The sequence below is a fragment of the Periophthalmus magnuspinnatus genome, chromosome 16, assembly GCF_009829125.3.
Source record: "Periophthalmus magnuspinnatus isolate fPerMag1 chromosome 16, fPerMag1.2.pri, whole genome shotgun sequence".
Taxonomy (NCBI): domain Eukaryota; kingdom Metazoa; phylum Chordata; class Actinopteri; order Gobiiformes; family Gobiidae; genus Periophthalmus; species Periophthalmus magnuspinnatus.
Genome location: NC_047141.1, coordinates 31,247,192 through 31,259,607, shown reverse-complemented (window position 1 = coordinate 31,259,607; position 12,416 = coordinate 31,247,192). Strand labels below are relative to the sequence as shown.

The window sequence follows — 12,416 nt, the reverse complement described above, 5'->3', positions numbered from 1 at the left end:
GCAAACAAAAATATACAAATAAATCTAGAAAAAAAATGATATATTCAATCGTTTCTGCTGAACAAAATTCAGTTCATTTGAATCTTTGTTTGATTTCAGAATCTGTGTGAAATATTTTTACTTTTTACTCTTTAAGTACATTTTTAAACGGGTATTTTAAGACTTTTTTTCATGTGATCTGCTCCGTTTTCTGTACTTTTACTTCTTCCACCTCTGGTTTTACTAAAATGATTTCAGTATGAATTCATTGCCCAGTTCAGCCCTGAAAGAATCAACAAACTCCCACAGCTCCTCATGTAAACGGTGACATTTCAGTTCAGTTTGTCGTGTATTATCAGACATAGACTTGGTTTAGTCTTAGTTTAGTCCTGGTTTAGTCCATATTTAGACTTGGTTTAGTACTTTTGGTACTTGGAAAGATGGGAGTTTGTGAACTACTGGATTAACTAATGATGTTATAACCGAATTGTGACGACGTGATTCAGTGAGTCAGGTCCTCTGTGTCGCAAACGTATTACATTATATAGTTAGTCCTGGTTTGGTCCTGGTTTAGCCCTGATTTAGTCCACATTTAGTCCTGGTTTAGTCCTGCTTTAGTCTTGCTTTAGTCCAGGTTTAGCTCTGGTTTAGTCCTGGTTTAGTCCCGGTTTAGCCCTGGTTTGGTCCTGGTTTAGTCCTGGTTTAGACCTGGTTTAGACCTGGTTTAGCTCTGGTTTAGTCCTGGTTTAGTCCTGGTTTAGTCCTGGTTTAATCCTGGTTTAGTCCAGGTTTAGTCCCAGTGACACTTGTGGCTGTTTTGTCCAATGATCATAAACCTAATCACCGCCTGTGAGCATAAACTTTTATTATACAAACTTTTATTATATAAACTTTTATTATATTTACTGTGTCTTGTTTCTGTCAGAGTCTCGGGAGCGCGCGTTTCTCTGTCACAGATAAAAGTGGCGACGGGAGCGCGGATCAGATGAGGAAGTGCGCGCGCGACCTTTTACACCTGATCAGAGTCCCCCGCACGCGCTGGGGCAGGTGGCTGATAAAACAGGAAAAGAGACTCGTCAAAAAGGCTATTTATAATTTAGACACCTCACTTGTTCGCGCTAAACTGACATTTACGTCCAGGAGCCATGATCCCGCGCGCGAGGCCTGTGCGTAAAAGCGCCACATCCAAACCATCGCGTCAGACCAAACGACCATAACGCGCGGCTCGTGGGCAAGTTACCAAAGTCCAATCGACTATTTCTCCATTTTAGCTTTATTTTAACCCACTTTAGAGGGATTCCGGCGTGTCAGCTTCTTTTGTTCCTGTCTTGTTGTTACCGGTTTGTGAAAGCAGACGAAAAAGGAAGGAAGAGGAGAGACGCAGCGCGCGAGAGAAAGAGGGGGGCCAAATATAGTCTGAGCAGCATCGTGGTCAGCTGCTGCACTTGTTCTGACTGAGACGAGACACAGACAAGTAAGTGTGACCGCGACCTGTTTGTGCTGGACATGAGGGAGAAACAGGAGGAAGAGGAGGAAGAGGAGGAGGAGTGAAGGGAAGGGAGGATAACTGCTTTTTGTGCGCTCGTGAGCTCAAATTCAGTGTTTTATAGTGTGTTTCAGAGGTAAATAGGACTTAAAACAGGACTAAGCTGCACTTTTTGACACTTATCAGCTGAAATACACAAGTTAAAGGTGCACTGTGTCACTTTTCAGGTGTAAAAAGTGACACAGTGCACTTTGAACTTGTGTATTTTAGCTCATGAGTCTCACACTTGCTTGTCTCCATGGAGATGTTATCACTTTGCCTGTAAAGTTCTACTGTGTGGCATGAAGTGTGTCTGTCTCCCACCAGGGCACGTTACAGGTCAGATCTGTGGAGCGAGGACACCCTGCTCACAGTAGCTTCTGAATGCTTTTTTTTTTTTTTGAGTAAATGCAGCATAATGTGGAGGATTCCAGGCAAAGTTAGAACATCTCCACAGAGAGAAACTCAACATAGTAAGACTTTAAAAATGCAGCCCAAGTGTCAGGAAATGTCAGTGGATTTAAATTTAAACTCACCAAAGCTAAACAAAACTGAGCTAGCTAAGTCATGAGTGCAAAGTGGGAAGTGTCAAGAGCAGTTAGACGTGGCTCGTGTCGTTAAAAGTGTCACAGGAGAAGAGTTTGTTTTGTGAAGTTTGTTAAAAGAGACTGAAGCAAAACAAGTTAAAGAGCTAAAGAAAATGAACAAAGATGAACTGATTTGGTAAATTAGGTTTTGAATCTTCTCACGACAACGAGGTTATGTAAAAAATGGATGAAGGGACAACACTGGATTAAACCAGGACTAAACTAGAACTAAACCAGGACTAAACCAGGATTAAACCAGGACTAAACCAGGATTAAACCAGAATTAAATCAGGTGTAAACTAAACTAGGTCGATAACAGGTCTATAAATACCAGGTCTAAATAAGGACTAAACCAGGGCTATTTATATCAGGTTGAAACTAGACTAAACCAGGTCTAAAACAGGACTAAACCAGGTCTAAACCAGGACTAAACCAGGTTTAAACCAGGACTAAACCAGGATTAAACGATGCACATGTCTCGCAACCGGATCGGACCAGAAGGACTAATTCAGGTCTATAACGGAACTATTAATACAAGGTCGAAATTAGAACTAAACCAGGTCTAAACATGGACTAGACCAGGTCCAAACTAGGACTAAACCAGGACTAAAGTAGGACTGTTCATACGAGGCTGAAACTAGACTAAACCAGGGCAAAGCGAGTTCTAAACCAGGGCTAAATCAGGTCCAAACTAGGACTAAATCAGGACAAACACTGGACTATTCATACTGGGTTTAAACTAGACAAAACCAGGACTAAACCAGAACTAGACCAGGACTAAATCAGGACTAAACCGATGCACATTCTCACCTCCGCTCTCCTTCTTTTCGACACCAGAAGAAGTGACCCGGCGTCATGGTTCGGTGAGTCAAACCCTCTGTGCCTCAAACTCACTACATTAAATATTTACTCAATGATTTTACTGCATTTTACATGTGTCTTATTTATATTTGTTTAATGTGATTATCTTGTTTGGTTTATTTTTGTTTGTGAAGCCAAAAACACACACACAGCTGTCTGTTGATTCCTCTTTTTCTTTCCTCTTGTTCGTTAATGAGACGATTAAAACTTTTACCACTGTCATTACTGCAACGTACCTGCTCTGTGCACGTCTGAAACATGGATTTTACTCAAATTTATGTGAAAATATTAGAAACACTGAGTAAATTGATTAAAAAAAATACCATAGAGTTGCATTGAGGCTTTATTTTAGTTGTTCGGAGCAGAAAAGTCCATTAAATAAGACTTTTTATAGAAGATTATCCCTGTATAATGAGGAAATTAGGGCTTTGCAATTAAAAATCAGACTTTAAACGTGATTAAAAAGCTTTGCCCGTGAATTATAATTGTATGTAGACGACTTTTCTCACATTTATAAGTGACAGTGCTGCGCTGAAACCACTCGTGTCTGTTATAAAGCTTTACTGAATACTGTACGCAGGTTATTTTAGACGCAGGATGAGTAATTCTGAGGTTACTACAGTTATAACGGCGCTGCTCGTTCAAACGCTTGTGTCTATTTTAGTCGTTTGGATTAGAAAAGTTGTGTTTAATCTATAAAACTAACGATCGAATAGGTTTACTTTATGTTTAGGGGTTTTGCAGTGACCGATAATAATCCGATTTTAAGCAGGATTAAACAAACGTTGGTTAAAAAATATAATTATACTTAGACGACGCTACTTTTACTCACATTTATAAGTGAGATTACTGCTATAAAACTGCTGATATGTGTAATTTGGCTTTACTGAATAGTTAGCTCAAGTTATTTTAGATGTGGGTGAGTAATTCTGAGGTTACTACAGACTCGAAACGCCGCTGCTCATTCAAAGTTTTGTGTTTATTTTAGTTGCAGAACCGATTTAAGTTGATCTACAGAAGGTTATCCCTGCGTTTAGGGATTTGCAGTTAAAAATCTGATTTAAATGTGATTAATTGTTGCTCCAAATAAATGTTTAATATAAAAAAAAAAGATGATTAAACTGTCCTGGGCGTGTTTTCTGTCCCGCTTTTCTAATCTACAATGGCCTTTGAAACCCAAATAACAAAAAAATTGCTCATAAATCATAATCGCAGGTTAAAGATGCTCTGTTCTAGCGAAGGGTCCCACCGTTAATGTTCCGCAGTATGGCTTTAAACTTATCTACCCGGCATTTATTTAAATTACAGATGTATTGTTGTTACTGCTCAAAAAAACAACAAAAAACAACAACAATTAAACTAAAAAAAAGCCCAAAAAACATGCATTCTTACTGTAAGCGGGGCTCGCCTCTCCGCAGATTTGGCTTGTAACTTGACCATAACAGAGCTTACATTCCTCGCTTGTCTACACGGGGATTGGTAAACTTAATGCCATAATCCGGGACATTCCAGGCAATGCAAAAACACCTTGAAAAACATCTGTGAAAACCTTGAAAAACATGCATTCTTACCGCAATCAGGGCTCGCCTCTCCACAGATTTGACTTGTAACTTGACCAGGGGGGTGACGTTACCCTCTTGATTGATAAATTGAATGCTGCACTGCGGGACATTCCAGGCAAAGCACAAAAAAACTTGGAAAACGTTCCAGTCGGTGCAAAAACGTGTGTTCGGTGGCGTATCCTCAGTCAGAAAAGTTACACAGTGCAGCTTTAACCTTTGACCATATGTAAAATAAAAAATAAACGATCGTTGCGCGACACTGAGCTCGTTCGTTGTGCGTTTGTGCAGATGGTTCCACAGAGACATCAGCGGATTAGAGGCCGAGGAGCTGCTCAAAACCAAAGGAATCCATGGATGTTTCTTGGCCCGACCCAGTAAGAAAGTGGCTGGAGACTTTTCACTGTCCGTCAGGTAAAGTCACACAAAAAAACACATTTTCATTTGTTTTTTAGGGTCGAAATGACACAAAAGAGAAAGAGTTCGGGATTAAAATTGATTAAGACACAGAGCAATTTCAGTATTTTTAATCAAGTCGTCCACACGGTCAGTTCTGTCGACAAAATATTTGGTTTTGGAGGGAAAAAAATGACTCGTTTTTGTGTTAAACGGCAGTAATTAAAAGTTTATATTGTTCATATTCAGGAAATTAATATTTAAAGCTGTTTTTATGTGTTTTTTGTACGCAAAAATAAAAAAAAAATAAAAAAAACATCCATCAATCTGATATGCAGTGATGGAACAAGTACTCGGTTTTGTTTTTTAAGTAAAAGTACAGACACCAGAGCAAAAAGTACTCAACTAAAAGTAAAAGTATCACATGAAAAATCTGCGAAAGTAAAAGTGTTAAAGTACTGGTCTAAAAATGCGGTTAAAGAGTAAAAAGTACAAGTATTTCCGATAAACCTTGAGTGATTTTGATTTTGATTTATGCAGAAATTTGTTGTTTTTTTGTTTTTGTTTTTTTAGTTTTTGCTCAAATTATGAAGTTGATCAAAATAAACCCTCAGCGTTTTCTGCAAAATACTCAACTAAAAGTAAAAGTATCACAAGAAAAAACTGCTTAAGTAAAAGTATAAAAGCAGCTGTTTAAAAATGTGCTTAAAGAGTAAAAAGTAAAAGTATTTCACGCAGATTTTGAGTCTTAAAAAGCATCAAATGTGGTGATTTTTTAATAGATTTTCAACTAAAAGTAAAAGTATCACATGAAAAATCTGCTTAAGTAAAAGTATTAAAGTACTAGTTTAAAAATGTGCTAAAAGAGTCAAAAGTTTAAGTATTTTGTGCAGATTTTGAGTCTTAAAAAGCTTCAAATGTGGAGATTTTCACAGATTTGAGCTGGATTTTGTGCAACAGAAACAATAGAATCAGTGAGTATTTACAGTACTACTTTACAGTACTTTAATACTTTTACTTTGATACATTCCACCGCTGACAGGTGAGTTTTATCTCTTATCTGCAGCACCTTGGAAACCATCTTTTTTTATGATGGAAACTTTGACAGGATCAGATCAGAAGAAAAAAATAGTGTCAAATATGAAGACGGTGAGTTTTATGATAGAAAACAGTTTTTTATTTACTTTGGAAAGTTGTTTTTGTTTTGGTAAAGACAAAATTAAACTGGAAAAATGTGACATGAGGGAAATCAATGTGTAGATTTTTGCACATTACTCAGTCCATTGTGTAAATTTTATTAAAAAAACACAACTTCTGTTAAAAAAATGATCAAGATGTCGCCAAAAATCTGGGTCAAATGAGTAAAAATCTCCTTTAATGATGTAATAATATAATGAGAGCGACATCACCGACAAAATCCGACCATAATCAGACTCAAACGGTTAAATCTGATGTGAATAATCTGGTTTCTCTCTCGCTCTTCACACTTGAGCGGGTTTTTGACGAAGAAGTTCATGCAAAAAAAAGATGGTGAAGCAAAAAATGAAACGGAAACTGGCCAAAGGGTCGTATTACGCCGTTTTCTCATCTACGTTTAAAAGGTCGTTTCCCCGTCGCGAACAGAACTGCAGCCGAGTTCTTCTCTCAGACTGAAAACGGCCCGTTCCACCTTGTGATGTCATCGTGTGGCGATACAGGAAGTGCTCCACTGTGTTTTTAAACTCCACACACCTTCGTTTCTAGAATCATTTAGATCATTTCAGCTTCTGGAATTGCAAATCTGCTACAGAACTAAAGGTAAAAGGAGCTGCTGAAAACTGACACTTCATGACATCACAAGGTGGAACAGAGCGTTTTGAGCTTTGGAGACGTTACCCAAACACATCAGAATGAAACAAAACATAACTCCAGGTCTGTTTTTGAGGAAGTAACGGTATGATAACATGACTTAAGGCTCACAGGGGTCAGTTTTAAGTAATAAAGCACCTTTAAAGATTGAAGAGTTTTTCTGAATTAACTATTTTAAAATACCTTGTACTTTGTCGTCCAAATACAACAGTTAGATTTCAGGTATGCATGTAAACATACAAACTTTTATTAATTAATTAATTAATTTATTTATTCATTTATTGTTTTATTTTTTTTTATTAATTTGATTTTTTTATTTTATATATTTTTATGTATTTATATTTAATGCATTATGATTATGATTATTATTATTTTTTCATGTATTGTTACTTATAAATTCATGTATGATTATTATGATGACTATTATTATTATTGTTATTATTATTTATTTATTTTTATTAATTCATGCATTAAGATCATTATTATTATTTATTTATTTTATTTATATTTTGATTATTATTATTATTTATTCATGTATTGTTACTTATTAATTCATGTATTGTTATTATTATTTATTTTTTTATTTTTATTAATTCATGCATTAAGATCATTATAATTATGATTTTTTTTTTTATTATTTAATTATTTATTTATTTTATTTATATTTAATGCATTATGATTATGATGATTATTATTATTTATTCATGTATTGTTATTATTATTTATTTATTTATTTATATTAATTAATGCATTAAGATCATTATTATTATTATGATTTATTTTTTATGTATTTATTATGTGATTATTCTCGTTCCTTGTGTGTTTTTCAGGGTGGGCGAGGGCGTGACGCACATCCGTATCCAGAACACAGGAGACTTCTACGACCTTTACGGGGGGGAGAAGTTCGCGACTCTGTCTGAGCTGGTGGAGTATTACACCGCCGACAATGGGATCCTGCAGGACAAGGACGGCACCATCATCGAGCTCAAGTATCCCCTGAACAGCTCCGACCCGACCACCGAGAGGTCAGACCCCAGTGTGTCGTGTGCAGATACGAGTGTGTGTTCAGTTTAAACGAGACGCGCTTCACAAATCTGACTTTTAAGAGCTCGTTTACCCGCTTAGAGTCGGATTTAGAGCGATTCACGTGTGTTTTGAGTGTGTTTTGAGTGTGTTTTGTGTGTTTTGTGTGTTTTGAGTGTGTTTTGAGTGTGTTTTGTGTGTTTTGAGTGTGTTTTGAGTGTGTTTTGTGTGTTTTGAGTGTGTTTTGAGTGTGTTTTGTGTGTTTTGAGTGTGTTTTGAGTGTGTTTTGAGTGTGTTTTGTGTGTGTTTTGTGTGTTTTGTGTGTGTTTTGTGTGTGTTTTGTGTGTTTTGAGTCATATTTACTCTCCTGTTTTCAAGACGCTCCAGAAACTCACATTTTAAACCGACTCCCCATCGAAAAAACATCAAATTTGACCATAATTTCCTCCACAAACAACAAATTGTGTGTGTCAGATGCCCTCCCTCTGTGTGTGTCAGATGCCCTCCCTCTGTGTGTGTGTGTGTCAGATGCCCTCCCTCTGTGTGTGTCAGATGCCCTCCCTCCGTGTGTGTCAGATGCCCTCCCTCTGTGTGTGTCAGATGCCCTCCCTCCGTGTGTGTCAGATGCCCTCCCTCTGTGTGTGTCAGATGCCCTCCCTCTGTGTGTGTCAGATGCCCTCCCTCCGTGTGTGTCAGATGCCCTCCCTCTGTGTGTGTCAGATGCCCTCCCTCTGTGTGTGTCAGATGCCCTCCCTCTGTGTGTGTCAGATGCCCTCCCTCTGTGTGTGTCAGATGCCCTCCCTCTGTGTGTGTGTGTGTCAGATGCCCTCCCTCTCTGTATGTGTCAGATGCCCTCCCTCTTCATCTCTTTCTCAGATGTTTGTTTGTTTTTGTCTGTATTTTCTTCTGTGTTTTGTCTGTTGTTGTGTTGCTGTTTTGGCACAAATGAAAAGTATATTTAGACTTTTCTGCTGTTTCCAAAGTAAAGTGGCACATTTCACACTTACAACAATATTACTATTTAAAAATGTGCAAAAAGTACCGTCATCATCCTGATCATAGATTATAACCAGCGATGGAACGTGACAAAGTAAAAGTAGTAAAAATACTGTATTTAAGCATCATTTTCAGGTTAAAGTGGAGAATTTTTACTTTTACTTGAGTACATTTGAGAGCAGTATTTGTACTTTCTACTCCACCACATTTTTGAACTGGACTGAAAAGTAAAAGTGTTTTTTGTTAAAGTTTGAGAGCTGCAGAAAAGGCCGAGGGTTTAATTTTAACACAAGAAAAATACACAGATTAAAACAGATAAAAACTCAACAAAATTCAGCTCAAAATCACCACATTTGAAGCTTTTTAAGAAGCTTTTTCAAAATCTGCGTGAAATACTTTTACTTTTTACTCTTTAAGCAGATTTTTAAATTGGTGCTTTAATATTTTTACTTTTACTTTACTTTTTAGTCGAGTACTTTGCAGAAAAAGCTGAGAGTTTATCTTGATCAACTTCATAATTTGCGCAAAACGAAAATAAACCAACAAAAAACAACAAAATTCTGCATAAATCTTTATAAAAATCACCACATTTGATGCTTTATAAAACTCAAAATCTGCGTGAAATACTTTTACTTGTTACTCTTTAAGCAGATTTTTAAACAGCTGCTTTTATACTTTTACTTAAGCAGTTTTTTCATGTGATACTTTTACTTTTAGTTGAGTATTTTGCAGAAAACGCTGCGGGTTTATCTTGATCAACTTCTTAATTTGAGCGAAACTAAAATAAACCAACAAAATTCTGCTTAAATCTTTATCAAAATCACTACATTTGAAGGTTTATGAGACTAAAAATGTGCGTGAAATACTTTGAAAATGTACTTAAAGAGTAAAAAGTAAAACAGATACTTTAATTCTTTTACTTGAGCACGTTTTTTCCTTGGGTATTTGTACTTTTATTTAACAAAACTAAAAATATAACAGCTAAAAAACAGCAGATTTATGAAACTTTATGTAACTTTTGATATAATAAATTTTTATCTTGATATTTCTGGGGAAAACAGCCAATAAAATCACAACAGAACAAAAAAACAAACAAAAAAACGTCATTATATCGTCCTGTGTAGAGGCAGAAATGGAAACACAGTCTTAGATTCGATTAAACTTCAAATTATTCTCGCATTTGTACCAGAAAAACGCTTCGAAATACATGAGATTCTCACACCCACGGTTCACCACAAGCCAAAAATGACGACGCAAACTGATAAATAAAAAGGTTAAAACGCTTAAACAGAAGATTAGATCACACACGGTAAAAACACACAGCGAAAATCACATAAAAAAAACACAAATATCAGGACGTCCCATGAAGATCGCGTCTCGTTTTCAAAGGGAGTCCTGGGAAAAACGGTTAAAAAACGCACGACGAACTATTACACCGGGCTGAAAAGATGAGAGATACGGTGCGTTTACGTTAAATTAAGGGAATTACGCTGTTTAATTTGCATTTGTTTATGAGCGTTTTCCATCCGTGAGGCACAGAGAAGTTTAAACGGTGTTCGTTTTTGTCTTGCTTGGTGTAGACGTGTAGACTCGGCTTGTCCTGGGACCTTTTTTCCACATTTTAGCTAAAAAAAACCCATCTTTTTTTGAAATTTTTACGTATTTATTTCGAGCAGATGTGTCCAGTTCACTTCATGCACATTTATTATTATTTTTTTCTTTTTATTTAAGCTCAAAAGGAGTGGAAAGGGACTGCAGCAGGAGCTAAATCTGGTACAAATCATCTTTTCTTTTGTGATATTAATGAAGTCGCACACGGTCACTGACGGATAAAGAATAAAGAAAGAAAGAAAGCAAGAAGAAAACGTATTAAATCCTCCTTTATCTTGCATTCGAAGTTAAATTAAACACTCTTAATAGCTCCGGCTCGACAAAAACGTGCATTATTAGCCCGTACGTACATGTGCAGCGGCTGAATCTGATCATTTGACCGTTTTTTCGCCCAAACGCCACAGTCACATGACCTGAATCTCTGTAAATAAGCGCTTTAAACCGTCTGCTCTTTTTTTTTCTTTTTTTTGTAGGATAGAGCTTCCTGGATAGTGACTGATAAAATACAAAATTGTGTCATCTGCGTAAAAATGTGTAGTACAATTGGAAGATACGAGGAAACTATAATTAATATACAAAGTAAAAAGTAATGGGCCGAAGATTGAACCTTGAGGAACCCCCTTTTTTAATTGCTGCCCCTGGAGATCCATCTGTATCCGTCTGTCATTACTGATTGTGATCTTTTTTGAAAATTATGAGGTGAACCAATTTAGAGAAGATCAGAAACGAGGGATGTAAGTTTATTTAATACCAGTCCAGAATGTTAAAAATACAGGATTTATTTGTGCGTTAAGTCTCAGTAATTGTACATTTTTGAGTTGCGCTAAGTTATATCTTAATTCTGTGACTGATTTCGCATTCAAATTATCAGGACACGTTTCTTTTTAGTAGCTTTTTCGTAGTTTTCGTAGCTTTCATAAAACGTCCGCTCGGATGTTCAAGGCCAGACTTGTCAGACTCAGGCCCGTGGACCGAATTCGGCCCTCGATATAATTATATTTGGCCACTGTGCCGGTATAGGACATGCACCGCTAATACTACAAATCCCAGAATGCCTTGCGAATATGTTGTCATCGTTCTCCACCACTTCTGTTGACCTTCATTGAGTTTGATCACGTAAATAAACCGTTATGGTGTAAAGTTGCTAGCGTTAGCCCTTTACTTTAGCTCAAGCTGTTAAACGAGCGGTGATTTCCACATTTTAGCTAAAAAAATATATATTTTTTTGAAATTTTTACGTGTTTATTTCGAGCAGATGTGTCCAGTTCACTTCATGCACATTTATTATTATTTTTTTCTTTTTATTTAAGCTCAAAAGGAGTGGAAAGGGACTGCAGCAGGAGCTAAATCTGGTACAAATCATCTTTTCTTTTGTGATATTAATGAAGTCGCACACGGTCACTGACGGATAAAGAATAAATAAAGAAAGAAAGCAAGAAGAAAACGTATTAAATCCTCCTTTATCTTGCACTCGAACGTAAATTAAACACTCTTAATAGCTCCGGCTCGACAAAAAAACGTGCATTATTAGCCCGTACGTACATGTGCAGCGGCTGAATCTGATCATTTGACCGTTTTTTGCCCAAACGCCACAGTCACATGACCTGAATCTCTGTAAATAAGCGCTTTAAACCGTTTCCTAAAGAGTGAGGGACGAGCGCTTTAGGACTGGGCTGGACTTTGCGTCTTGAGCGGTCTCGTCTTTTATTATTAATGCGTGCGAGTCGAGCGTGGCCCCTCCTCTCCCGTCCTTCTGTCGGTTGTTTAACTTCCCTTTTGCTGCTGCGGTTGGAAACTTAAGTTTTGACACTTCTGAAAGCCCTGGCCGAAGCTGCTCCTCTTCCTCTATTGCACAGTCCCGAGAGTTCAGCTTAGTTAACCTCATCCTTTTATAGTCTATTTATGCAGCGGATTACCATAATTACTACATCGACTTGAGTTTACGGCGAATGAAATGTATTTTTTCCAGGCTTAATATTTATGGCGTGTATCTTTTCTTTGCTCTAATGGGGAATTTTGTTTTTGTTGTTC

General features: G+C 36.9%; 1 protein-coding gene across 1 annotated transcript in view; it reads left to right on the top strand.

The window, feature by feature from the left end:
- Positions 1 to 1,409: 1,409 nt before the first annotated feature.
- The window catches only part of ptpn6 (protein tyrosine phosphatase non-receptor type 6), a 42,780-nt gene continuing 31,773 nt past the window's right edge, over positions 1,410 to 12,416 (top strand). The window contains exons 1-4 of the mRNA XM_033981026.2: positions 1,410 to 1,453; positions 2,929 to 2,954; positions 4,803 to 4,925; positions 7,586 to 7,780. Of these exons, the coding sequence (XP_033836917.1) occupies positions 2,947 to 2,954; positions 4,803 to 4,925; positions 7,586 to 7,780 (326 nt within the window). The 5' untranslated portion in view covers positions 1,410 to 1,453; positions 2,929 to 2,946. The remainder of the gene's footprint in view (positions 1,454 to 2,928; positions 2,955 to 4,802; positions 4,926 to 7,585; positions 7,781 to 12,416) is intronic.